At 43.7% G+C, this 27,057-nt stretch overlaps 1 protein-coding gene across 10 annotated transcripts in view; it reads right to left on the bottom strand.

The window, feature by feature from the left end:
* utrn (utrophin) overlaps positions 1-27,057 on the bottom strand; it is a 174,200-nt gene that overhangs the window by 112,181 nt on the left and 34,962 nt on the right. For 8 of the 10 annotated variants that reach the window (XM_034579148.1, XM_034579155.1, XM_034579154.1 and 5 more), the window contains 38 exons: positions 26,843-26,966; positions 26,670-26,757; positions 25,892-26,136; positions 24,527-24,695; positions 22,611-22,738; positions 20,704-20,841; positions 20,499-20,612; positions 20,156-20,311; positions 19,801-19,971; positions 19,521-19,712; positions 18,581-18,715; positions 17,393-17,542; positions 16,447-16,608; positions 15,915-16,046; positions 15,456-15,629; positions 15,208-15,363; positions 14,914-15,084; positions 14,079-14,258; positions 13,307-13,435; positions 12,555-12,725; positions 12,343-12,399; positions 11,454-11,651; positions 10,625-10,762; positions 10,376-10,471; positions 9,652-9,822; positions 9,272-9,444; positions 8,225-8,375; positions 6,603-6,778; positions 6,091-6,226; positions 5,455-5,604; positions 4,956-5,108; positions 4,750-4,851; positions 4,330-4,450; positions 3,500-3,717; positions 3,289-3,406; positions 2,960-3,165; positions 1,957-2,111; positions 1,063-1,252 (listed from right to left, as the gene is read on the bottom strand). In XM_034579148.1, the coding sequence (XP_034435039.1) occupies positions 1,063-1,252; positions 1,957-2,111; positions 2,960-3,165; positions 3,289-3,406; positions 3,500-3,717; positions 4,330-4,450; positions 4,750-4,851; positions 4,956-5,108; positions 5,455-5,604; positions 6,091-6,226; positions 6,603-6,778; positions 8,225-8,375; positions 9,272-9,444; positions 9,652-9,822; positions 10,376-10,471; positions 10,625-10,762; positions 11,454-11,651; positions 12,343-12,399; positions 12,555-12,725; positions 13,307-13,435; positions 14,079-14,258; positions 14,914-15,084; positions 15,208-15,363; positions 15,456-15,629; positions 15,915-16,046; positions 16,447-16,608; positions 17,393-17,542; positions 18,581-18,715; positions 19,521-19,712; positions 19,801-19,971; positions 20,156-20,311; positions 20,499-20,612; positions 20,704-20,841; positions 22,611-22,738; positions 24,527-24,695; positions 25,892-26,136; positions 26,670-26,757; positions 26,843-26,966 (5,794 nt within the window). The remainder of the gene's footprint in view (positions 1-1,062; positions 1,253-1,956; positions 2,112-2,959; positions 3,166-3,288; positions 3,407-3,499; positions 3,718-4,329; positions 4,451-4,749; positions 4,852-4,955; positions 5,109-5,454; positions 5,605-6,090; positions 6,227-6,602; positions 6,779-8,224; positions 8,376-9,271; positions 9,445-9,651; positions 9,823-10,375; positions 10,472-10,624; positions 10,763-11,453; positions 11,652-12,342; positions 12,400-12,554; positions 12,726-13,306; positions 13,436-14,078; positions 14,259-14,913; positions 15,085-15,207; positions 15,364-15,455; positions 15,630-15,914; positions 16,047-16,446; positions 16,609-17,392; positions 17,543-18,580; positions 18,716-19,520; positions 19,713-19,800; positions 19,972-20,155; positions 20,312-20,498; positions 20,613-20,703; positions 20,842-22,610; positions 22,739-24,526; positions 24,696-25,891; positions 26,137-26,669; positions 26,758-26,842; positions 26,967-27,057) is intronic. The other 2 variants (XM_034579150.1, XM_034579149.1) reach the window with 2 other exon arrangements.

Raw genomic sequence — 27,057 nt, 5'->3', positions numbered from 1 at the left:
TTTCCACTCCAACCGAGACCGAGAGAGGGGAAATGAGGATAAAAAAAGGGATAAAAATAGACTTTAAATGGGCAATAACAAATGCAGAGAAAATCAAGCTCCACTAAATATGTTGGTGTGCCACTAATTCCTTGATTTATCAGCCTTAGACCGATTCTTAAACCACATTTACTATGCACAGGATCTTTGCCACGACTTTGACAGACTTTTTCGGAATAAAGTCAAAAGGTATAATGTTTGTGTCCTTTAACAGCTTGAAAGGGCTCAGAATGATGGATTGTGTTTGATACAATAAACGTAGAATGTGATCATTTCTTCCAAAATATCAAAAAAAAATGTACTCAATAACCATGTCCTGTTTTTAAATAATTGGACAATGCAAATGGGAGTGATAGCGCTGTGGCATTCAGGATGATGGGAACCAACCATTTTATTAATGGAGAGAAGCTTTCAGTTCTGACAGATGAGTGACCTTGTAGCATTTTCTCAAGGACAAGAGGGTTATCCGAAGACCAACGATCAAATCACTGACCATTTCTGAATAAAGAAAACGTACCAGAGTGAGAGGGTCAACATGTTATTTAAAAATAACACCTTTCAACTTCAGCGAGACGTCAAAACAGGAAGATTATCGCCCGTTTCGTCCGTTGAAAGGTTGAAGTGAAGTGATAATGGGATTACAATAATACATAAACCATAAGATGAGAGGTGTCAACAATTCCCTGAGGGAAGGTCCGGGTAAATGACAAGCCAGTCAGAGTGGGCGCAAACACACACACACAAAAAGTCACACAGACACACTCCGAGTTCCTAAGCAGCACAGAACAAGACGATCAATGAGCCACACTCATTGCATACAAGCACTCACACGCCCTCTGCATGTCCACCCATTTACACACCTATAACCAGCAGGACGTACACACACACACACAGAGACCAAACGCAGCCTCGGTTTTGTTGGTGAAAGATGCACTAATGAAGGATGACACAGATAATGGGCGAGCACCTGTGAATAGAGTCACAGTTCCTCTGTAAAAAAAAAAAAATAAATTATAGCCCTACCTCCAGTTGTTGCTTGAGCTCCTTCCCGTGGGCGGAGTCCTGCGTCAGGTCTTCCCTCTGGGAGGCGTCGGCCAGGACGTTAACGGTAGTCTCCGCCTCCTGGAGCCACTTGAGGAAGGACTCCAGCTCCCTGAGCGACATCTGCAGACCCTTCAGTTCACTGTCCAGATGAGTGTAACGGTCACTGGACCTGCCAATCAATAATGTGTCCAATATGTGACGACATATGGGAAAACACATGATTTATAGAAATCAAACTACTGTTGCAGTCGATACACGATCCAATACTGCTGCGACATCAGCTTCATACACTAAAAAAAGAAGGTTCTGCCAACTAAAAAAATTGATAATACTTAAATGAACTAGAAAGGCACTCAGTAGAATGTAGACCTCCGCCAAGGCCACATTTAAATTCACTAGATCCAAATTTATATTTGGATCTGCACACTCATAAATATCAGTCCCCTAAACATGTTTTTCATCAAGATCCATGAATTATTCTCTGAGAAATCAACAACAATGATAAGAAAAACACACTATCTCGCAATCTTAAGGAAAAACAATCCGGATCCACACCAAGTTTGAATGGGTTCTTCCTTGTGTCATGTCCCACCTAGTTTTTGCATCATCCTTCTAACTAACAAACAAGCGCAGACCAAAACAGAACTTCCTAGGAGGAGGTAATTAGGTTTTTCCAAATAACAATTAGTCCTTAAATATAACTTCTTAACTTTAAGTTGAACAAACTTAACCAATTTCTGTTACCAATTGAAGCTATTTTTTAAGTTGGCCAGCTATTTTCTGATTTCATGTTGTCCAGTGGCGTGTGCATATGAACATACAGACAGGTATCCAGGCGAGTGTGTGTGTATGTGTGTGTTTGTGTGTGCACACCTGTTGTTGAGGTTGTTCCAGGCAGCATTGTGTTTGTCTGTGACCTCTTTGATTCGCCTGGTGTCGTCGGTGGAATACTCCCGCAGAAGATGACCGGACAACTCGTTGAAGGCTGCGACCGTGCCCTGGCCCCGTCCCAGGTCCTGGAGAAGTGCCTGCGAAGCAATAAGCACGGTCGCGTTAGGATCATCAGGACGCTGGAAGTGTGACAGATGTGACTTAAACCTTGTGAGTCACCGTGAGGGGCCCTGTTGGCAGCAGTTCATTAGCCTGCACTCGCATCTGCTTTTGGTATTTGCTGTGAAAGGACATTAATAACAAATTCCCTAAACTCAATAAAATGAATCTAACTTCAGGGATTAAAAACACAAAGTGATTAGTAATACTGCAGCTCTGCCGTCTGACATTGTTTGTTTAACCTCTACTTAATCAACCAGGGTTAGATAAGACTTAACTGTTATTAATAAGGCCTGATTATTATTCTAAATTCACCATAACAAATAAATCTTCCACATATGACCCTGAGGCACATGTTCTGCCAACAAAAAGGTACACTTCACCTTTTTTTAAATGGACAATTACTCATCATTAAAAGAGCACATAAACCAAGAGTAGATGTGGAGCTGATGTGCTGCATTCTGTTGAACTCAGTTGCCCTCTAGTGTTTGGTTTCTGTAACGCGTCACACACACGCGCCTCCTGACTGAGGCCGACTTTTGTTTCTTCATCCTCTCGGCCAAGTCATCATCTCAAATTAAGATGATGGATGATGTGGGTGTAGGAATGTTATTAAGGTTGAGAGTGACACAGCAGAGAGGTGATTTATTCATTCCCGCCTCTTGTAGAAATGACCTCGATACTTTATGAAGTAAAGTTTGGTTCGGTCGGAGATTTTCCTCTGCATCAGGAAAGTGAGAAGTCAAATTCCCTGAGTTAAATTTCTCGCCATCTGTAATGACAAGGCTACAGAATCAAAAAGGACGCGGAGAGGAGGTTTCCTGACCTTGTTGTCAGCGAGCTGTTTAGTCAGGGGCTCTCTGCACGGCTGGAGGAGGTTGTGGAAGCGTCCTTCGTGGTGCCCAATAAGAGCCTTCACCTCCTTCCTCTGCTCCTCCCACTGGATACTGTGGGCAGTCATGTTGTCCAGCTCCTGGAGTCGAGCCTCAACACCGTGCTGAGTGTTGTCCCACTGGCTGCGTACCTTCTCCACTACAGACACAGACATGCAACATCATTTGACTGTGGGAAAATGCACTGGTATAAATAGAAACTGGTGAAGTTTTGGAACATCCTTGCTGTTGTATATCAAGCTTTGACAGAACTTGTACATACGTTTCTCAGTTATGGATGTGCGAACGTCCAGGTTAGAAGTCTTGTTTTTGATGTTCTGTGCCAGGGTGAAAATGTCCTCGAGCTGCGGGTGACGCTGCTCCAGGTCACTCTTCGTCACCTGCGAATACACAATTACACACATAGACATTATATTTCACATAAAATGCTGTATTTCTATGAAAAAACTCCACCTCCTCTCCTCCCTTCTCACCTGCAGACGTTCCATAGTGGCCCTGATCTCCTCCGTGTCCCCCACGGTGACGATGTTAGACTTGAGCATCTGCGTGATGAGCAGCAGCCAGTCGGCCAGTTCGGTGGCCGTCTCGTTGAGGTCGGTGGGCGCCACGCTTTCCGGCGTGTGCGGGGTTTGGTGGTAGGGGTCCTCGCTCATCAGACTGGCCATCTGCACGGCTGAGGGGACAGCAGACACTGAAGCGAGGGGAGGAAATACAAAAAAAAGGCTTCTTTAAAAGGAAATGATGCCATGAACAATAAAAGATGTTAAGATTGGGAGAGGAGGTGCTGCCAAATGGCTCTCACAGGATATTGGCATCACAATAAATCACGATGAATTAGGCACCGGGGTTTGTTTTAGTGTTACACAACCAGGACTTTGTTTCTCACCTCTTATTTATCATTTCATCAAGTATTTTTATACTTCAAATGAAGGCAAGCCAGTTACGCCTAATACAGGTAAATGTTTATTAGTTTGATGATTTTGATGCAAAAGACTAATTTTAAAACTTTCTCAGTCCATGCAGTGTTTCTGCAGGTTTTAAATTCAAGACTTATATCAAGTATTACAATTATGAAGGAATATCAGAGTTGTCGAATGACTCGCACGTTTCATGTTGGTCAAGTTTTTAGTTCTTAGTTAAGACACGTCTTAACTTACTGAAGAACTAGTACATAATAATTTACATTTTTTAAGGCCCAAAATTCAGATTTTTATATTTCTACCCTTTTTAGAAGCTGCAGAAACCCTGTCATGAAACAGAAATGAGACACATCATGAATCTAAATAAATGCATGTATGTTTACCATGCTGCTGGTGCTGGACGACAAGTTGGTGTTGTGTCCATGGAGAGATGGGCGGCTGAAGAGATTCCCTTATTCGACCATCCAGGGTTTTCCAATCAGCTGCCAGCTCCTCTACCTTAGTCTGTGTACGTACACACACACACACACACACACACACACACACACACACACACACACACACACACACACACACACACACACACACACACACACACACACACAAAGAGAAGCACATACATGTAATTAACTACAGAATGGAAGCGACAGAAAATAGAGTTCCAATCCCGATGTTAATAAAACAGCCAATTAAACTTTAATAAATGATGTGAAACTGAGTTACCCCAAAACACAATATGGTGTCATTATATGCTACACTGAAAAGTGGTTTGTTATTAAATTATATGACTGTGAAAACGGGACCTTTTCATGAGGCAGCAGCTGCTGTCGTCGTTGTAGCTCAATAGAATGAGCCAACAGCTCCTCCAGGTCCTTCTTCCTGTCCTTCATGGAGGCCTCCAGAGCCTGTGAAGCGTACAAGCTCGTTTCAGACCCAACGTTTGTGTGCAAGGTAACGGAAGCTGAAGTGTTTTATCTTGTGACGTGTTCTGGACTTCACACGATCTTACCTGTGCTTGAACAGGGTTCAGGCCTCTGGTTATGATTGTCTGGTGTGTGACGACAACCCAGTCGGTGAGTCGCTCCATCCTGTCCTGGAACTGTGCGTGACTTTGCAGGTTGGCCTCCACCTCCCCCACCTTGTCCAACAACTCATGGGTCACCTGCAGGGTAAAGAGGGCATCAGGCTTCATCCATACTACAATGTTTCAGCTTGAAAACTGTCTAAAACTATGTCATTGCTTCCAAACATCTCAGTTTCTGCCCGTCCAGATTAATACGCAGCCCTGGAGTTTTCAAACTAAAACTGAGCCAGCAGGGTTTTTAAACTTCTTTGTTTTAATGGCTCAAAAACTCTGGAATAGTGTGGACGCCAGGTGTATCTGTAGCAGAGTTGATAGTAATATGGCTGTAGTATAAGACTAAGTAAAGGAGGTAAGGAAGAGGAGAGACAAGAGGGTGGTGGGGATACACTAATAAAAAGCTGGTGTTATAAGTTGCAATTCTCACTTTGCTCCAGTTGAGGTTGATGGCTCTCAGTTTGCCGACATGCTGGTCCCTGCTCTGGGGGCTCACGCTGGGACTGGCCAGGATCTGAGGCGCGTGCTTGTTCAACCAACCGAGGCGCTCATTGTGTGAATCCATTTCCTCAGCGAGGGCCTGCAGGGAAAGATGCAGTGACCCTTTATTTAATAGAGAATCACTGATATATTGAAAACGAGAGAAAAGAGGAAATAAAGGAGAAATGTAGCAGTACTGCCGTGCAAGTCAGCAGTGGAACAGCTGCTCAACTTTGCCACATATATAATGTCGTTCATTGTACTTTCTGCAGTGTGTGGACCGGTGGAAAGTCAGGATCAGTTCGTTGTAAAGAGGGAATGAAGACGGAGTTTATGTCCTTCACCAAAATTGCATTTGCTCAAAACAGATGATGAGGGCATTTAGTTTGTTCTGTGTATGTTTGCTGAGTTTGACAGGTTTTGCTTATGACAAGAGCAACTTGGAAACAACTTGTGGAAACAAATAGGGGGAAAAAGAACAAAGTCAAACCCAACACAGTCGGAGCTGACCATAAAAATAGCTGACTCCACCAGCTCCTGGAATAATAACCTCTACGCTCCCGTGAATCTCTGGGCTTCGCTGTACCTTGAGTTCTTTGAAGCTCTCGTCAGTGGCTGTGACAGGCAGGGAGCTGACGGCGTTCTCCGCCTGCTCCAGCCACACAGCCAGCTCATTGCGTCTTCTCACCAGGTCTGACAGGGCCGGGTCCTCGCCAGTGAGCCTGCACACACCCACACAAACACACACACACATACTGTATATCGCATATACGCAGATAAGCATCTTCATTTCCTGCAGGTTGCAGGTATAATCCTAAAATTTACATTTAAATGACTGTCATAGGCGGATTAACTGCACTGATAACGTTAACCTGCCAAACACTGATAAAGAAACACCACTGACAGTGATGGAGAGTGAGCGCTACCCTCTGCACTTCATTGTCCTGTAAGACCAACACGTTATATAATCAAGACACAGCAACGGTGTGTATTACACACTCGTCAGAATCCAAATTGACGTTATCTTCCCAATGTTTTCAATCCATACAGGCTCATTTAACAAACACTGCATCCTGTGTGTTTCCATGGATAAGTTACCGGCGCTGTCTGTCCACGACCTGGCGCTTGACCACTCTCCAACGGTGACCGAGGCCGTCCAGCTTCTCTTCGAGCAGTGGGCCATCAAGAGATGACAGCTGCCCAATAATCTGCTCCCCGGTGCGGGATAGTACAGCCAGGACAGGTTGGTGACCAACCACGCCTTCTTCCAGCTCCTAAACACACATATCAATCAATCCATCAATCAAGCAGACTTTATTTACATTGCACGTGATGCAAAGTGCTTCACATAAAAACAACGCCCCCCAAGTAGCATAATAAAAAATAAAAGTGAACAAAATTGAAATATATAGAGAGGTATATAAGAGAGAATAACGTAATAAAGTCCTAAGAAAGAACAGATCAATATCAGTGTAATATCATCATAAAATCAGTGAAATCGAAATATAAAAGGATTGAAAGAGTGTGATGGACGGAGAAAAAGAGGAAAAAAGGAGAAACAGGGGATCAATAAGAGCCTAATCTGACTGAGGGCCAAATCCCCTGCTGACGTCCATCTCTCCCAGAAAATCTCTGATCGACACTCAGGCATGATTTGTGCCTAATCAAGATATATACGCTGAAACCATCTCAACTTCAACCACGAGGGGTTTAAATTGCCAGGACAGCCCCAAAGAGTTGTGTGACTGATTGTAACGTCCGCTGAAGGGTGAGTCAGCTAATTGATCTCTCAATCCCCATCCACTTGATCCCTCGCCGCGTTCTCAGCGACTGTGAAAACACGTGAAAGAGCCGGGGAGACGGAGCTTCGCAAATCACACTGATAAAAAGGTGCTAATGGCTGTCAGCGATAATGCCGCGGCTTCAGAGAATCTAATTCCCCTCCTTGGAAATGAAAGTGCCGCTTAAATTATCAAACAAAGCAAAATGAGATGGCCCTTCTCATCTTGCTCTTCAGTTCCTCACTTCTCCCAGATTCTGTCTCTGCATAATGAACAGCTAGATGTGCGGTGTGTTTATCAGGTACAGTGGAGCGCTCGTCTTTGGGGGAACAAAATGCAATTATCTCCCGTCTCCTTGTCTAACATTTCCAACCATCCGGCAACTAATACCTCAGACCCATTACTGGGAAGGTAATAATGTTGATCGCAGCTCATCAACAGATACTGTTGCCAGTGTTGTGACTCTGTATTTGACTAATTACTGTTATCGTGGAAAATGTTGAGTGTTTCTTTACCATCAGAACTTATTTACAAATACAAAAATATCTGTATACTTAAATTAAAGTAATACTGCAAAAATAGATTTGTGTTTTTGAACTGTAAACTTATATTATATTAAACATAATATTTAATATATATATTTAATACATTTATTACCAAATATGTAAAAAATAAATCATCAATCAGAAATCTATGGGGTGAACGCCACCTAGTGTTTCAACACATCATGGACTTTGCAGGGCTCATGCTTAAATAGAGTCAACCAAGTCTTGACCTTTATATATATTTGAAGAGGTTAACACCTGCTAATCAAAGGTGGGCGCCCCCCTGCCACCAGCATCGGCTTGTGAGTGGGCATCTGGAAAGCCGCAATCATTTTAAAATCTATGTTGACACCAAACCCCTAAACCACCACATGCTCCATCTCCCTCCACCCACCTCTTGGTGTCTTCGTGCAGAGTTCAGGTCGAGCTGTCCGTCCGGGCCGACGCTCTCAGACAGCAGCGTCTCGGTGTCAGTCAGCCACTGACTCAGGTCGTTCATGTCACAGTGGAACTGCCCCCACTCCTCTATGGCACGGTCAAAACTCCTGCAGCACAATAAGGACACACACACAAAGCATGTTGTAGTTTAACTTAAATCTGAGTTCATTTTGAGGCTGAGTTAATACGGATGGGTGTAATATATGAAGTAGAAAAAAGAGAATCAACAAGTTCCGGTCTGTAACGATAAAACCAAGTTAACACACTGGGGAAATTCCACGGATCCTGATAAGGGAAAATGAAACCGTTGACCTCTATTGAAACGCTTGAAAATGTCACAACAATCAGGAACCAGTGATGACACTATATTGCGTCTCATCCGAATAAATCGGCAGAGACCAAGAGGGTGATTATTTGAAATTTAAAAAAAAAAATCTTTATCGCACTGATGGTCTGCATGACGACTATTTCCTCTTTCACAGCAGAACAAATCTGATAAGAGCGACGAGGTGAGGAAATGAGTTTTGAGCCAGTAATTTTTACGAATCCTCCTCTATTTTTTGATTTTTAATGATGCCTCCAGGTCATTTGTGATGACAGATGGAGTACCAACCAGATCAGTTTACCAGTTTATTCTAGCATGTGCTTATACTGTACTCAGCAAATAGAGACTGTTTGTGCCCAAGGAACAATGTTGGAGGGAGTCAAGGTCACAGAGCTTGAGTGTGTCTGAGTGTGTTTCATGTGCTTGTGAGTGAGTGACTATGTGAACACAGCTTAATCCAACCTGAGGAGAAAAGAGAAAGGACCCACTCACGGAGAGACAGACATTTCTGTGAATGCTGCCTTCTCCAAAGAAACTGTTGTAATATCCTGTCTCACAAATTCACACCTGATAATAGCAGCGAGAAGTGCTATTGAAAACCTTTCTAGTTTTTAACTGACTGAATGTTTGTGCGATAAAATCTCGTGCACTGCTTGTATATGAGCTTGAAGCACGCACCCCTTGCGGTGGTTGTACATGCGGTTGAGGCGGTCCCACCCGGCGTTGAGCTGCGTGAGGCCGTCTCCGATCTGAGAGACCTGAGGGGGGGAAGCGTCCTGAATGGCATCAGGCTGGCGCTCGTGGATTCCTGTAACCTGCTCGCCCAGATGATCCAGATTCACTTTGATATTCTGTGAAAATACAAATGAAAGGTGAAGAAAAACGTAAGTTCATGCTAACACATCAAATTGTGGAAGCTCTGGCATATGTATGTATATTTCTGATCGCTTCTGAGGAAAAGAGATGTCCCTCATTTAAAATCATTTCCTCTATTTCAGCTACAAACCAAATGTTTTACTTTTCAGATTTTCCAGTTTTGTGTTTCATGTTTCACTGACCTTCAGCATGTCCTCCTGGCTGGAGAAGTCTTCATAGCGCCCCCCGCTGAGCTCAGACGAATTCAGAAGCAACTCGTTGTCAGCCATGGAGAGGAGCAGCTTGTTGATGTCCAGCAGGTAGTCGGAGGGGCTCAGCGAGGAGGCGGTGCTACGCTCCGGTGCAGACATCTCCTACAACACAGAAGCAGGAGAAAAATCATGAATTAAACTAACAAATCTTGTTAGTTAGCAGTAGGTGAGAATGAAAATGTCTGAGTCAATTGCTGCCAACATTTTCTGAGACTTATTCGTAAAATGTCCGAGTGAACCCGTGTGAGAAAACGGAACAGTTGGGAATATTCCCAGTGATCAAGGGCGTGTTGATGACATTTCCAACACGCAACTGAAGCAAAATATGAAAGAAAACAAACATCTTGGGATGATATAGAGATGTAACACGCCTAGAGAACACCAAAGACAACAAGAATCAAGAGATGGTAATAAGGGCCAATGCCATTGTCGAAGTGGTGTCACTTCAAACATGTGATTGTGTTGTTGTGAACGCGTCTGAACCACTCAATCTGCTGCTGCGTTGTTAAAATGTAAAAGGCAAAGTTCTGTAAACATCTCATAATAAAGAGACACTACCATCAATCCAATGAATAATATGCAGTGAAGGACACACTGCGATCTAAGTGACTTCCTTGTTAGAGCGTAGCACTAAATGCATGTGTGCACCCCTCACCTCTGCTGAAAACTCTTTTGTTTGCTCTGTGAAGGAGTGAGAAGACGACGAGTCCACAGAGACTTCGACCTGCCTGATCCGCAGCACCGTCAGCTCCTGTGGCGGACGGACACATTAACACAAGTTAAGCTCCGGCTGCATGAGTGCACTGAGGGAAAACATAATATGACAGAGAGCTTGGTTTGCTTAGGTAATGAGCCCTGCTTAATGAAGACACAACTTGTTTTTTTTTTTCTCCACACGTCTCACCCTGTGAGCAGAGTATTGGCTCTGAAGCCCGAGCAGCAGGAGTCTCAGCTCCTCCCTCTGGCCCTCGTCTGAAGTTTGCTGCAGCAGCTCCTCTCCTCTCCTCAGCAGCTCCTCCACACCGGCTTTCTCCTCATCCATCTGGAGTGGAGGGAGAACGTCAAAGGTTTTTTTTTCGTGGCAGAAAGTCAGTAAATTTGAACATATCTTATCCGCTGTGTATTCCATCAGTGGGAATAAAAAAAGACCGACTTACACACCAGTAACTGACTTTACCTGCAAGTTGCTCCTTCGCTAAACAATAAACAAGTTGCTGAGAGTGGAGACGCTGCAGACACTTACACAATAACAGCTTCCCAACTGGAACACTGACCTTGCTGTGGATTGGTGGGATTTGTTCAGCGGGCGTGTTTAACGTCATAAACCTTGATAACAGAGATTGAATTCCGGACTTGTTAAGCCTTGAAATGCCCAATCAAAGCTTGTTTTTAATCAGGCTGCGGGTTTATACATATATTGTAGCCGGTTGCCTGCCATATTCTTTATGGAACTTTTCATGAAACTTCAGGTTCACAGAGACAGAAAGAGAGTAACGGGAAACCTGGGGCATTTTTCTCTGTGTTCAAATTCCTCCTGAAAATTGCAAGAGATGGAAACATTCGACCATGAAATAGGCAAAGTGCCAATTCCACTTCCCACTATTCAACAGTATTTACAGCTCAATTATAATAAAGCAATTAATACTTTGCTGCTCATTTATCTCATAATCATCCGTCTGTTAAAAACTGAATGAAAATGCTACAAAAGGAAATTGAAGGGTGACCTTATTTACCTTGTCATCATCCAGGATGTTTACTGCATCCTGTAGTTGTTGTTGTTGTTGTTGTTGTTGTTGTTGCTGCTGCTGCTGCAGGGCCCTCAGGGTGTCCTGGAGCTCCACCTGAAGGTCCTTCACCTCAATGGAGACCTGAGGCTCAGCAGGATGAGCCCGACTCCGACTCTCTGCTCGGATCTCCTGGTTGTGACGGATCTGATGAGGAAGAGTGAAAACACACCACACACCTCGGTCAGTGCCAGTTAGAGATACGCAATTATCTGACTGCATGTTACAAGAAAACGATCAGCAGGGTATTATTTATAATACTACGTGATCCGCACGAAGCAACCCCCTGTGACTTAGAGTGCATGTGAACCGCGAATTAATTGAAAAGTGTGCATACAAGCGTGAAATCGTGTTTTAATGTCGCTACCAGGTTAGACAAACAGTTGTGTGTCCAAATGAACGTGTTAAAAGCAGCTGACGGTGAAAGTCACGGCCACTGGAGATGGGGAAGAATTGAAGAACCCTCCTGCATCAGATTGGCACAGTTTGTAGAAAGGCCACACATTTGAAGTCACCCTAATTTGACCCTTACATCGAGACAACAAGGGAAACTTTTTATTCAACGTATTAAACTTCAATTTAACAACTAAATATTGAATATTTTAGTTTAAAACTTTAATGAAACATTTATCACCTAGAATGTTTTGCATTGCACCCCTACCAAGTATATTGCTTTTCGTAGCTGTTTTAATGGACAGAGAGGTCCATGCGTCAAAACGGGTCTCAGACTTTTGTATCCTACTGAAGTTTGGATAAAATTAAATATGTCCCCTGTTTAATTTGGAATGTATTTTGTACTCAAGTCGTTATTAATTGACTTTATATGGTTTAATTGTACCTGCTGAGGTGCCTGCTGGATAACCTCGAAACCTCCCGACTCCAAGCTGGTCATCATCTGTAGGCAAAAAGATATGGAATAAATGCACCGATTGAACAGACTCATTTCTCTTTGACAGTTTAGTGTCACACAAAGACTGAATCCCGCCCTGAGCTTTGCACTAGTTCAGATCGTAATGAATCCTTGTCTGCAAACAATCTGTGCTTCTGTACCTTGGCTGTTTTGATGTGCTGAGACACTTTGTCAAAGTTGCAGTTGAGCTCCTCAAGTTTGGGCTCCACCACGTCTCGGCAGGCGGGCCCCCTGCTGGTCATCAGGATGATGGCCTGCTCCCTCACGTTGTCCACACGCAGACTGACGTCCTCCAGCTCCTCCATCATGCTCTGAGGACACAGCACAGATCAGTGCTGGTCAGCTCTTTGTCAGTTTAGGTTATAAGTCATTCTCTCTTAGACCAGATGGCAGAGCAGCCTTGGGTCAGACCAGCGAGCTCAGGACAGTGTGTACTGATCAAGGTCAACAGGCCCAGGCACCGGCTGATATTTAGCAGAGACCTTCAGTCAACAAACCTCTCTCTTGTCCCTAACATGACTTTCTCTCACTCTCTCTTATTCCATCAGGTTACGACAACCACACAAAAACATCTATATAGTGTCCAAATAATCTAAAACAAGCACAAAAAGTTCCTGCTGCGACAGAGAAAATCCAAAATGGTGCATTCAGAAATGATTGATCATTACCACACTAATCCTTTCATGTGAGAAAACATTAAATTCTCCCAGAAGCAGAGGCGATATCCGTCGGTGGATTTTGGCAGGTTGCATTTCTTTGCCAGAGGCAGTGATTTCCATAAAGAAGTTATATACTTCTAAGCCTGTCATGGTATAAGCTCAGCCAGTTCTTACTTATTCTTCTGACTTAAAAGTCAACCTAGAAATTACGACAAGCGCTTTTACTGCGTTACCTGCACCACTATCTCCCTCTCGGTCGCTGCGAGCCGCTCGGCCTCGTCCAGGTGGATCTGGGTCTGATAGAGCCACGTGCTGATGTGAGCCACGTTCTCGTCAAAGATTTCCACCTCGTTCTGATGACTCTGCAAAGACAGAAGAAAAACAAAGGTTCAGCGTTTTCATTCGGAGATGAAAAAAACTTCTGTAATTGCTGTAAGGTTGATCTCTGTTTCCCCAATTTTCGAGTCAATTTAAAACGAAGACATTTTATCGATCAAGTGAGTTTTCCTTAAACGTTACGTGATTTCCTGCAGCACATAATTACACAAAGGTGAATTCGTCTCGTTGTTTAAATGTTGTTTTATATTTTTGTTGGAGAGCTGATTTGAATGCTCCTGTTTTGTTCTTGATTTGATTTATTTTTTATTCTACTGGAATAATTTGACTTACAAAGCATAATGACATAATGTTTAACTTGTGGTGTAAATACTGTGTAGAAATAACCTTGTAACTTTTTTAATCTAAAAAATATTTCTAAACGTACCATGTGTTCCTGAATTGTACATTTAGGATGATAAATGCAGGAATAACTGATAAAAATAAACAGTTAAAAAGTAAAGCTGATTCTGCCTTTATCCACTTGGAAATGACGGCCAGTGTTGTATACACACACACAGTCCTATAGAAACGTCCTACTTGCTCAGACAAACAAAAAAATAATACAAAAAGAGGAGCACAGCAGCTTTTTGTTTATTAAGCCTCGCTGTTCAAAATATTTGCTCTCACCAGCACAGTGCTGAGCCAGTCCTCCGTCCAGGTGCGTACGCGGCCCCAGGATTCATTGAGGCCAAAGAGCTTGTCCTCTAGCTGCGCCTCGCTGCCCTCCACCAGAGTCTGCAGCCCGGCACCGGTCTCCATCAGGCTGGACAGCTCTGCCTTACGCCGCTCCGACTCCTTCAGGAGGCCCTGGTGGAGCAACACGCACATACAACACAAGTTCATATGATGGGCATCCAGGTTTTAATCATTTACTGCCAGACCACACATAAAATTACATGTCAAATAAAGCTGAATATTTGTCCTCCGTGATACACAACCTAGAACGAACAGAAATACTCAATGGTGTATAAAATGAATACACATCATATACACAAAAAGGGCATTTGAGGAAACCTACACACTTCCATGCACTGTGGCGCTGTTGCTGACTCGGTGTGAGCCTGTGACTCCTTGAAAGGTTTACAGTTTTAATATTGTTGCCGAATCTTTTGGGCAAGGGGGTCAAAAAGGTCTCGCTTCATTTTGTGGGATCGAATAAAATATTCAGTTCTTTAAGGAATTGAGGTCAGTGAGAGGAGAGGAGAGGAGAGGAGAGGAGAGGAGAGGAGATTTATGAAAACATCATAAATATTCTTCACATTTTTTCCATTGTAAGGTTGAATATGGCTTTATAACACTTTATAATTCTTGCAAATGTAATTCCCAGCTTTAAAAAGAGAAAGATTGGTGTTCAAGAAACATCCAACAGTCCCTCTGCTCCACCTACTGGCCTCAGCCAGAAACACCTCTTTCCTCCTGCTGAGGAGATGCTGTATAATACAAGGTGAGTGCAGCTGCTCACATTAGCCCATGCAATCTCAGCATCGATGTCGGCTGGCATGTCTCCACAGCCGTTCTTCTGCTGGAGCTGAGCCTCATTTGTGCTCAGCCACTCCTGCAGGGCGGCGCTCTCCTTCTGGAACTTCTGCGTCAGAGACAAAGCCTTCTCCAGGTCCTGCTTTCCCTCTGTCACCTGAAAGACAAGGAATGAACACTGGCCTCAGAGATTGAACGTGAATTCAATCCAACACGAGCTGCATTTTTATAGACAAATTAGAATGTGATTTGATTTAAACTTTCAAAAAGAATAAATCACCTGAGCCCCCAGGTCATTGTAGAGCAGTTTGAGAGCAGTAAGCTGTTCGTCCATTGCCTTGGGGTTCTCAGTCTGCTGCTTCTGCACAATCTGGCGACCGGTTTTTATCACCGTCTCCACCTCGAGCTTCACTTCACTCAGCAGTTTGTATAATTTCTACACAGCAAAAAGAAGGGAAATTAGTGTGTTTCAGGGCTTTATTAAACCAGTCAGTGTAGAATACAGAATGAGAGAGGCCTGGTTCTCACCATGCAACCATTGAGGTGGGACTGGATCTTTTCTGGCTCCGCGTCCTTGATATCCAGGATGTGCAGCTCAGCCTTGGCCCCCTCCAGGACCCTCCTACAGTCCAACATGCGCTGTTCAAAGTTAGCGGGCTTCTGGAACAGCTGGTACTTGGTGGAGATCTCCCTCAGCTTCCTCTGCAGAGAGAGAGAGGAAGTGTTATTACATTTATACAACTTGTTCACAACCTGGATGAAAAACAGCTGCAACAATTCTCCTGCACTAGTGCCAGGATTTTGTATTTGTCCTGCATGTAAACAATTTATAAATGACAAACTATTTCAATGTGTGAGTTCCAGACAGTAAAATTACTTTGGCACATTTCAAATGAATGGGAGTAGGTCATTATTAAAGTTATGATAATGTACTGGGGACATCAGTTTCTGTAGTTTCTGATGTTCTCCAGTAGGCGTCAGTGTTACCTGAAGATGATCCAGCATGGTCCCACTGCGGGCAGCCTTGCCATCAGCGCTGGGGGGAGGCAGGTTGGCCACGTTCCTCTTTCTCATCTCCTCTACTGTCACCTCGTGGGCTGCGATATCTGCCCCGATGGTCTGGAGGAAAAGTGGAAATCAAGACAAGGAGCGTCAACAACTTCCTGTGTATTTATATTTTAATTAGGTGCTTACAAGAGAGTTTATGTGAATATAAATACTGTATAAACAACTATTGTATCTTGAGATATCAGAAGACAAACCCACTAATGGTTTCTCACCCAAGATCTATTTAACAACCAAATAATAATATATTTCAATAAAGAGATAGATAGATATTTTCACACTGCTGTTGGCTGCTGACAACTGTTTATTGGGCTCCTACCTACAGGGCAATAACTTCCCAAAAGTGATAGTTAACACTCTATGAATTAAGATCCACAAGACTTGGATGCGTCATATCCCGTCTGGTGACTTCTCTGGGCGTGAGCGTGTTTGCAAGGTTGCGTGTGCCCTGTACCTGCGCCTCCTGCGGGAGCTGGAAGGCGTCTATGCGGTCGGTGAGGTAGGAGGTGAGTGTGTGGTCCAGCTGGCTCAGAGACTCCTGCAGGGAGTGCAGCGCCTGTTCGTTCTCCTTCAACGTCTGCAGCTGCTGCTCGAGGCCGATCTGCCGGTTCACCGCCTGGACGAGGACACGGGGAGAAAGTCACGTTGTTTGAACTTTTCAGTCGGGAAAGGATTTCAATTTATTTGGTTGTTCTGGTGTTTTACAAGAAAGACAACAAGAACAGGATGATGTGCAGAGAGTGGAGCTGACGTATGCCATCACTAACCAAAACACTCAAACACCTCATCTCAAATACAGCTTATTTCTGCATTATGGCATATTCCTTAAACCTCACATATAAACCAGGCTATATACATGTGTCTGTGCCACCAGCTGCAGTGTTTGTGGGTTTGTTGGAGAGAATGATGGACAAAGTGATAAAAAAAAAAGGATGATGGACAGGCAGAGCATTTATATTGTAACAACACATAAACAAGTCAGGACCCAGATGCTGCAACAAACACATAAAAACTATTATTTAAGAATGGAAATACTGAGTTTGGAGACGATGACGGAGACGATGCCCCCGGAGCCCTGCTTCATACAGCATGTTGTAAGCATACAGACTGCTTATGGATGATTGGACAAATAAAATGTGATTTAACTTTTAAGTGTGAAATTTACAGAAATGTATAAATTATGTGTTTTACGACTATTAATAGAAAAATAAAGATAAAAAAGGTGCAGTGTTTGGTAAAATTAAACAAACAAAAACACAAACTGAAGATGCTACAGTCAAATACAGCACATGAATGACTTTGAGAAACGTGACGCACTGGTATATTTGCAAATTATGTATTCAACTACAAACTAACAGTGAAAGTAAACATTTGCTGACACACAAACACAAGGTCCTCACCTGGTTGTTGAGTTGCTCGTAACGAGAATTGAAGGTCTCTAGTTTTTCACTAATGAGCTCGTCCAATATGCCGCCGTCAATCAGCGTCTGACCCAGCTCTCTGATTTGCGTGCGGTTGTCCCCGGGGTGGCGAAGCACGCTCTCCAACGACTGGCGGCGAAAGGGAGAGATGGAGGGAAGAGAGGGTAAGTTTGTAAGCAAAGATTTAGAGGAAAAGGGAAAGAAAGGAGCTGTTTGGTAAAACTACAATAACATCGAGAAAGCTGAGCGGATTCACAGTTTCAAAAAATTTGAGTAAAACATTGGAGGAAAACACCAGAGAAAAGGAAGAAATCCAGTAAATGAGTAAAAAGCTCAGTGTGGATGAAAGATTAGGAAAGAACCGAAAAAGCTGAACAAACATATGGAGCACAGATGCAGATGCTGGGTGTGTCAGATGAAGGCAAACCCCCAAAAAGATGGTGAACGACAAATGAGAGACAAGTGAGTGAGAGAAAGAGAAAAGAGAAAAGAGAGAGAGAGAGAGAGAGAGAGAGAGAGAGAGAGAGAGAGAGAGAGAGAGAGAGAGAGGCCTGTCAAGTGACGACACATGTTTGGTTTCAACAGTCATTGTTTACGTGGGGTCATTAAATGTGCTTTTCCTTCCCCGGGGTGATGGACAGAGACAGGGAGAGGGCGACAGCACCCCTCCCCTCCCCCAGAGGGGTGAGCCCGATTAGGAAGCTGGGAGAGTGGGAAGGGTAAAGGGTGAGAGAACGTAGAGAGAGAGAGACTGGGTGGGGGGGACAGAAAACAGCCAAAAACGTAAGGACAAAGCGGAGAAGGGGAAACGTCGTCTTCAAGGGTCTTCAATTGTCTTCAATATTATGCAACGTTACAGAAGCAGCACTGTGATTAAAGCGGATTTGACAGTGGTGCTGCAGGCGATCTACAGATATAGCAGCAGAGCAGAAGAAATTTAGAAGTCAAAGAGAATGAGGTGGTGAACTTATCAACAACTTTTTAAATGGAGCATTTGGTTTGAGAAACAATTCCCAAACTAATGGTGTCTTTTCATGAATGTATGTTTAATGATGAGGTGACTTTTCATCCTAGCTTCTTACTATTCTGGCTGTTTGTTTACCCTCAAGGCAGCAGGTACAGAAATATGCAGTGTGTGTGTGTGTGTGTGTGTGTGTGTCTGTGCACCTCCAGAGCTTCACTGACGGCCTCAGTACTCTCCGGCAGGTTGTCAGTGGCTTGAACCTTCTCCTCCACAGTGTTGAGCCAATTCTGCTCCATGTCCAGGTACTGAAGCAGCTCCATCCAACAGGACCACACCTCCTACACACACACACACACACACACACACACACACACACACACACACACACACACACACACACACACACACACACACACACACACACACACACACACACACACACACACACACACACACACACACACACACACACACACACACACACACACAGAGAGAGAGAGAGAGAGAGAGAGAAATGCATTTCATTATAGTTGTGCACAAGCAGAGAAACACAGATGATGTTACTAACAAGCGACAGCTCTGTTAAATATTCCCCCCCTTTCAATTTAAAAAAAAAAAACCGAATGAAAAACACAACAATATTTTAAAGTCTTAAACTCAAATTAAACAGCAGAACTCAAGGGACAAAGACGACGATGGTGACTAATGGGCTTCAGGCAAAGAATGTACACAAGCATAAGCACAACTCGGTGACGTGTCTGATCTTTACCCGGCGGAGTCTGGAGGGATGAGCGTCAAAGCCAAAGCCCCAGACTGTGATTTTACACTCACAGATTAGCAAAGAAAACAAGAATCACCAGTGTTTCCTTCCAGCTTCTCTTGTTCCAAGCATGGAAATTAACAAAAAGGACACAACGCATCAACCCACATGTCACTCTGACACTGAGAGCTGCAAGGTAATGGACAATCTGGGTCATTCCTTAAAAAAAAAAGAAATCTTATTTTCATGTAAATGACGAGGCACAAGAGCCTTTTTAAAAGGTGGTTGATACAGTTCATTTCTCACACAACCAGTATTTTCATCCACAAACAAAACGAAAAATAGAAATCGTCTTTTAACCTTGTCCGAAACAAACACGTTACCTCCAGAGTGTGGCACTTGCTCTTGAGGCGGTCGCACAGCTTGTGGTAGTTGGCCAGTACCCCCTCCAGCTCTGTCGTAAGCTCCTGTCCACTGCCTCCACCAGGGGGCGCTGTTTTGGACACCAACATGTTGATGCTGTCTTTCAGGATCTTTACCTTCACCTCCTTCTGCAGCACATCCTCTTTAGCCCTCTGCGGGAGGTAAGGACAGGTGAGGGGACGTCAACGGAGAAACAAGAGTTGCATGTGCACATAAAGCATGAAACTGTCGAACACGCACCTTCATCTCCTCCAGTGATGCCTCCAGCTCCTCGGGACTCTTGTACTCGAAGTCCCTCATGAGAAACTCCTCGTCTACCTGTGTCATCCACTCCTGCATCTCCGCCAAGTCCTTCTTCAGATTCACCTGCTTCTCCTGACGCTCTGCCATGCGCTCCTGGTGGCTCAGCAGCTGCAGAGAAGCACGTGTCGCCGGGTTTGTTAAGAAATATCCAAATAATCTAAGTAAGAATTTTCTTGCTGGCACTTTTAGATTTTTGGTTTGAATGACGTACAGTAGTAATAAATGAATTCAAGCTTTAAATCCAAGACCTATGTGACTTGTTTGGGGTTTAACTCATGCAACTGTTCCGCACCTTTTTGCTGAGCGTGTCCCACGTGCCCCGGGACTCGTCCAACTTCTCCTGCCCCCACGTGGCCAGTCCCGGGACTGCAGTGGCCTGCACGGCACTCACATTCTCTCCCATCTGCTTCAACGAACCTTCCACTGACTCCATCTCATTCACATACTCCTGATTACCAGAAAGAAAAGAAATCAACGATCCACATATTAAAACCTTTTTTTCGATGATAATCAACTTAGCAAAGAATCCATGATATTTATCGTTAGTTTTGAAAACAGTAAAATTTGCTTTTTAGTAGTTCAGTCATGTTTTTAAATGCTTTACCGCTGCTTTACTTTTTGTTATGTCCTCTCACCTTGCACTGGTTAAGCTCTTCACGTAGTCTCTCTGTCTTGCCCAACCCGGCGGCATCATGAGACATCAGCTCCTGAACCGCATCCAACCACTGTTCAACTTTCACCACACACACCTGACACCGGCAATGAACAACTGTATTATTACCATTCATATCTCTACCAGTAAGGACAGTTTTCTTTAAAACAAATGGCAGCTTTCTCTACCTGGTTGTCCTTCATGCTACCCAGGATGCACTGCAGAGTCCCCAGCTCCTCGCGGGCCTTGGAGGAAAGTTGACTCCACCTTTGTAGTTCTGCCGGATCGGAGGCTTGTTGCGTTTGCTCAATCTCTATACACAGGGCCTGAGGTGAACAAGAGGTCAGGTTTAATATAGCATGTCTAAACTGTTTGTGTGTGAGTTCTAGACAAGCATGGACACTCGTATACTGCTGGGGAAGAAATCTGTTAAAACATGACATGGAAACATGAAGCAAAACAATGTTTAGAAGAGGTAGAGGACATCCCTCATTTCTTGGATTGACTTTGTTAAAAATTTGAAAAAAAAATTGGTATTTTTGTAAATCTGGCTTCTCAGTTGGTTGCAATCTGCACCCTCACCACTAGATGTCACTGACTCCAACACATTGAAACTTTTCCTTCCTTCACAGTATTTAAGTACCGTGAAGTACTTGCTTTATAACCCAGGTAATCAAGGTGCTCCCTTTAAATCATGTTGCCACGTTAAAAACAATTTACTTGTTTATTGTAAAACAGGCCCACGATGGTTATCACCCTCTATAATTAGGCTCGATGTTAAGAGGACGCAGGTCTGCTGTCACGGGATTGAATGTTGTGGTTGTCAGGCTGACTGACTGGTTGAGCAGCTCCACACCGGGCTGTTAGGAACTCCGTGCTACAGGCATGGGCTCGCTGCCAGGAATGTGCCAAGACCAACCCCCCCCCCATCCCTCACCGGCACCATGCCCTGTTATCTGCCACGATAACTGGAGCCTGCACTGAGCTCGCATTCCACTGGAGATAGAAGAGGAGAGAAGCGCGCACACACACATATATATATATTTCCAAACTACATACCAAAACACACACACACACACACACACACACACACACACACACACACACACACACACACACACACACACACACACACACACACACACACACACACACACACACACACACACACACACACTTTTCCTTCTACAGAGAGGATTGATACAACACAGAGGGAAGTGAGTGACTGATAAAGGGCCTATTGTGTGCCAGAATAAAAATAATGACACAGTGACATACACACAAGCACAGACACAAACAAAGTCACTGTTGAGAATGAAATCCTGTCAGTTTAGAGGCCAGAGGTCACGTGCTATCAGCTTCATTCTCTATCCGTCAATTCCTCATCAATTCATCAAAGCCTTACTTTTTAAATTGTTTATTTGCTACAATTCTTTACTTGATTTTGTTATTTGCTTATTTTCTTTGTATAACCAGGAATGTCTTTAATCAGATTAAATATCTTTGATGAACTAATACAGGCAGTAACAATAAACTGCATAACAACAGATAATATGTGACAAGATCAGCATTAAACAACGATGTGTAAAAAAAAAAAGAAAAATGTTAAATACAATTTTTTTTATTTGAATGTTATTTATTTGCCAAATTATATTTAGAAAACTTAATAAAAATATGTTAATAATAAGATTAATATAACGATAAATTAAATAGGATAATTATACAATCTTCGAATCTCTTAATGAGACTTTCAGATCATATTTTGTAAAGACAACCTTCACCTCAAAGTTAATGTTTTAGTTCCTGGTTATGGTAAATAGTAAATGGTAAATTAACTGTATTTATATCAGGTTATTTTCAGTCCAAGAAATCTTTAAACTGCAGACTGTAGGAACCGGGGATCAAACCACCGACCTTCTGGTTAGAGGTTGACCCTCTCTACCACCTGGGGCTAGCTGTCTGTATGGGAGTTATCAGGATACCTTACATATTTAAATGGTGTTTGGTTGGAAGGTTAAAACATTTATTTCACATATGGTTTTGACTGAGAACCATGAAATAAGCCATCACACATCAGGACTATGAGACGTCTCACCTGAGCCCGCTCCACTGACGCCTCAGTGGTGGGGACGTCTGTTATTCCTTCTCTCAGAGTGGCCAGTCTGGCCTCCAGAGCCTCCACCGGACACGGGGCCATCTCCTCAGCCTCCGGGGGGGCCAAGGCTGGAATAGTAAAGAGAATATTAAGTTGAATATTACGTTTCTTACAAGAAGTTGAAAATATAATCACAATACACTCATTCTCGCCCCTTAGCTTGTTTTTAAATCACTAACTTTACTTGGCAGAACTTCCTGTTACCCCTCCTCGCAAACTTCCTTCTGCTAACCAGCTGTTGCTCTGGGTACCCAGGGCGAGACTTGAGACCCAGGGCGTCAGGGCGTTCACTGTTCGGGCTTCTCAGCTGTTACAACCTCCCTTCACCAACAAGCTGCCTCAGGATCCTCTTTTAAAAACGCGTTGTCATAAAATGGCTTTTGACCTGATATGTGTTTGTTTTATTGCTTTATTATATTCATTGTCTCTTGCCTTCTTAATTGCACTGCATGTGTTTGCTGTTTTATGTCCGTGAAGCACTTTGAAAGCCTGTTTTTTTTTATTTATGCTACATAAATAAAGTTTATTATTACAACTTATTAAATTCAAGTGTCCAGACTTTTACGTCAACTCTCGAGGATTGTGTTTTCTACCACAAGGGGGCGGTGAGCTGATTTGGGATACTCTCTCTCTCTCTCTCTCTCTCTCTCTGTGTGTACATGTGTGTGTGTACATGTGTGTGTGTGTGTGTGTGTGTGTGTACATGTGTGTGTGTGTACATGTGTGCGTTTTCTGTGCCGTAGGAGGATCCCAGGCAGCGCGTTGCCTTAAAGTAAATTTAGCTGCGCTCTCTTAACCAGTCAAACCTGTCATTCATGCCGAATGCATTATTAAAGACACGGCTGGACTCAACTTCTCTTTACCGATAGTGCAAATGTGATTAACTGAAAAACAGAACACCTTCAAAAAACTAACTTCAACCTAATTTAAATTGTAACATTAACATCCGTCCCTGCTCCTGCCCTCAGCCGTCTCCCTGCTCCTCTCCTTCTCTGCCAGTGTTTTAATTAGCAGGTGAGTTAATGCTTACATAATCCGGCTGTGTTTATACACACAAAGAGCATAGATGGAGCGTAACTGGGAGAGCGGCAGGGGGGTGAGAGATAGAGATAGAGAGAGGCCCCTGCAAGAGGCAAACTCCCCTCAAGCAGAAACAAAATGGTTTGCGTTGGCTTTCATCCAAATCTTCACAGTCATAAAAGCTCAAGAGGCAAAGCAAGACACACACACACACACACACACACACACACACGGTCCCACACACAGTCACACACACACACACACACACACACCCCTATGGTCATGAGCGGAGAAGCTCAGTCAACTCGAGCCTCCGTTTACAGACTTGCTTTTTGGCGCAGAGCTGTGCATGTAAATTCCAAGGAGGTAAAACGGTGACTGGTTTTTAAGGCTGCTCGGGCTCCATGTCACGACCTCAGGTGGAGATGGAGCTGGCAGCAGAGACATGATCTCACACACAATCGCTGGCGGCCGTTCGCACATCTGTGCACTTTTGGAGGCCATATAAGGGCATCGACCATTACTCGTGGCTTGCCAAGGTTTCGCATAAACGCTAATGTCAAAATTTACACAACCACGGTGGGACTGAGCTCTGCTGATCTCGGCCATCACTCTCTCAGTCCCCCCATTAAACCTGAAAGCTTTGAGCCGAGAGAAATGGATCTTTGTCTTAAAGGGGGTTTAAATCTTCTGTCCTGCAGCTGTCTGGAATCAGAGAATGTCACGAGGCTGCCAGGTCCATGAAAAGCATATGGGAGTGTTAACTCCCAGAGTTCTGCAACAGGTTCCCTTGCTCCGATTTAACACGTCATTTTGATATAGTTCCGCAGAAGTACCTTTGCTGACTTCTTCCTCTCTGCTCTGTAGCCGCTGCAGCGTGGAAGCGTGATGTGCAGAGACCACCACCATGCTGTCTTTCAGAGAGGGCACGGCGCCCAGCGACCCTGCCTCTGCAGAGAGCTGCTCCAGTCGAGGCCTCAGTGCGGTGACCTGGACGAGTCGGGACTGAGGAGGACGACAAGAGAACAGGGACAGTTAATCGATTTGCTTGTAATGAGGCGTCATCGTCATAATTGATCATTCAGCAGAGATCGTTTTCTGTTTTCTTGCGCATTTGGACAAAGAGGACATTTTACAGAAATGCCTGAGGATGGGGTTCTTCCCTCGGCATAAAAATGAGACAGCTAAATGTGAATAGTGATTATATATGAGCTCTAAGCAGCTGAGGCTACAGTTGCAGCCGCTATGATTAGTGGTTTTATTCATGCAATTTTTCGACTTCTTTATTGTAATGATGCAGAATGATGAGAAAAAAGATGGAAAGTGTATTTTTTTCAGCAACTTATTGAGCTCGATCTAACAGAATTTCAGAGTTTATTATTTTTTTCCTGTATAAAAATAGGAGAAACCTGCAAAACACACACACACACACACACACACTGCAACAATATGTTAGTCTAATGAAATTCACTGGCTTTGCCTCTCTATCAGTCTTACTCTTTGTATATTTCAAGTATTTGAGTCAAGTCTTTTTACTGAGTTCACCCTCATGCTGGTTTTGACTTCACCTCTGCAGTGAAATATTAAATACTTACTGAAGGGGTGCGATTGCATGAGCTGAATCTAAGAGGATTGACGAAGGGGTCAGAGGTGAAATTGAGGGATTACAGTCATACACAGGAGATCAGGGTGAATGTGGACTGAGACAATGACTCCAAACCCAAGGTCGGGTAGTAACAGTTTACATGTAATCAGGATGATGTAATCAGATTACAAAAAAAATCTTAACTACAATAAGCTCAGACAGAAATTTGTACTTAGATCATGGATTGTATTTTCTCCTAAAACTTTGAAAATATGGCAATTTCACAATGATAAGAAATATTATCAACTAATGAAAAGGTCAGTTTGCTGTACAGTGCAGGGTTTCTCTACTTTGAGGCAGAGGATAAAAAGAACGGTGTCAGGGTCAAGCTGCATCAGTCTGTGTAAAATAACCCATAGCCCTCCATTCATGGCAATATCACCATCACTTTGACTTCAAACATAGGCAACACAAGAGCAGCTAGGTATAATAATTTAAATACGGATATATTAAGATTAGTTTGCAATGTTTTTCCACTGGACTAAGTAGAAATCCCATGTAATTTGTATTCAATAATTCACATTTCAAAGTTATCTGACCCAACCCCCGATCTCACCTGACATTCTCCACTCAGGTTTCTCAGCTCGGCCTCGTCGCACTTCTCTACAGCCGAGGTTGAGTCCAGCCACCGGTCCTGCTCCTCCAAGACCCCGTCCAGGTCTGTGAGCTCTGCAGACACAGAGCTGACCCGGGTCTGAGTGTGAACTCGCTCACCAGCTGCCCCCAGCTCCCTCGCACAGACGTCCCACTCGGTTTGGATCAGGCCCACATCTGCTCTCAGCGAGTCCACACACACCCCCTCTGCGGAGACATACAGAGGCCGACAGATGTGTAAATACCCAACTAATTAAGTTTTAGGACATTTATTCTGAATGTGTCAGAGCCTGTGTTGTGAGGTTTTGATGGAGGAAAAAGTCACCAGAGAGGGTAGATGAAAAAAAAAAAAAAGGGGAACTGGCACCACGGATGAGAAAACAATATAAATGAGGAGAATAAAAGAAGTTGAGTATAATGGAAAGTTTAACGTGCGGTGCTGCTCCCTCACTTCACTGCCTCCAGAACAGTGTAAACTAAAGAAGAACTCCACTTCATTTCATTGAGCTCTTATATGAAGTCAGTAAACCCTGCAGGCTGACAAACTTTTTACTGCTCCACACATACAAACACAAACACATGTTGGGATTACTAGCATCGAAAAACTGAATGGCGATAACATTTTACACATGTAAATAAAGAGAGCAGCTGTGGAAACGTAGTAGAATCATACAAGACAAACACAGTTGAACAGAGAGTGGAAGATTTCTGCAGAAGCATGTTACTCTTTTCCTCCGTACCTCTCTCCAACTGGTCCATCAGGACCCGTCCCTCCTGGATCACTTGACTAACTGTGGCTTCCTTTCCTGTGAGGTCCGACTCCAAGCCCTGAAGTGATTGGAAAATAAAAGATTTTCAACTCATACGCTCTTAACAACAGTAACATTTGTCTGTTTTTATGCTGCATCTTCACCTTCAGCTTCTCCTGTAGGTCTGGTGTATGAGGTGTCGTCTCAGGGGGCGTGGACGCCAGAGCCTGAAGAGACGTCTTATACGTTTTGATCCAGCTGAGGAGCTCAGAAAGCTTGTTTTCAAACCTGCAGAGCAAAAACAAAACATAACATGTGCATAAGTGAGTGTTTGCATGTCGTTTATTTTTGCACTTTTCAAGTAAGGGTGGAATATTTT

Source organism: Hippoglossus hippoglossus, chromosome 24 (genome assembly GCF_009819705.1).
Source record: "Hippoglossus hippoglossus isolate fHipHip1 chromosome 24, fHipHip1.pri, whole genome shotgun sequence".
Classification (NCBI taxonomy): domain Eukaryota; kingdom Metazoa; phylum Chordata; class Actinopteri; order Pleuronectiformes; family Pleuronectidae; genus Hippoglossus; species Hippoglossus hippoglossus.
This window is presented reverse-complemented; position numbering and strand designations above follow the sequence as displayed.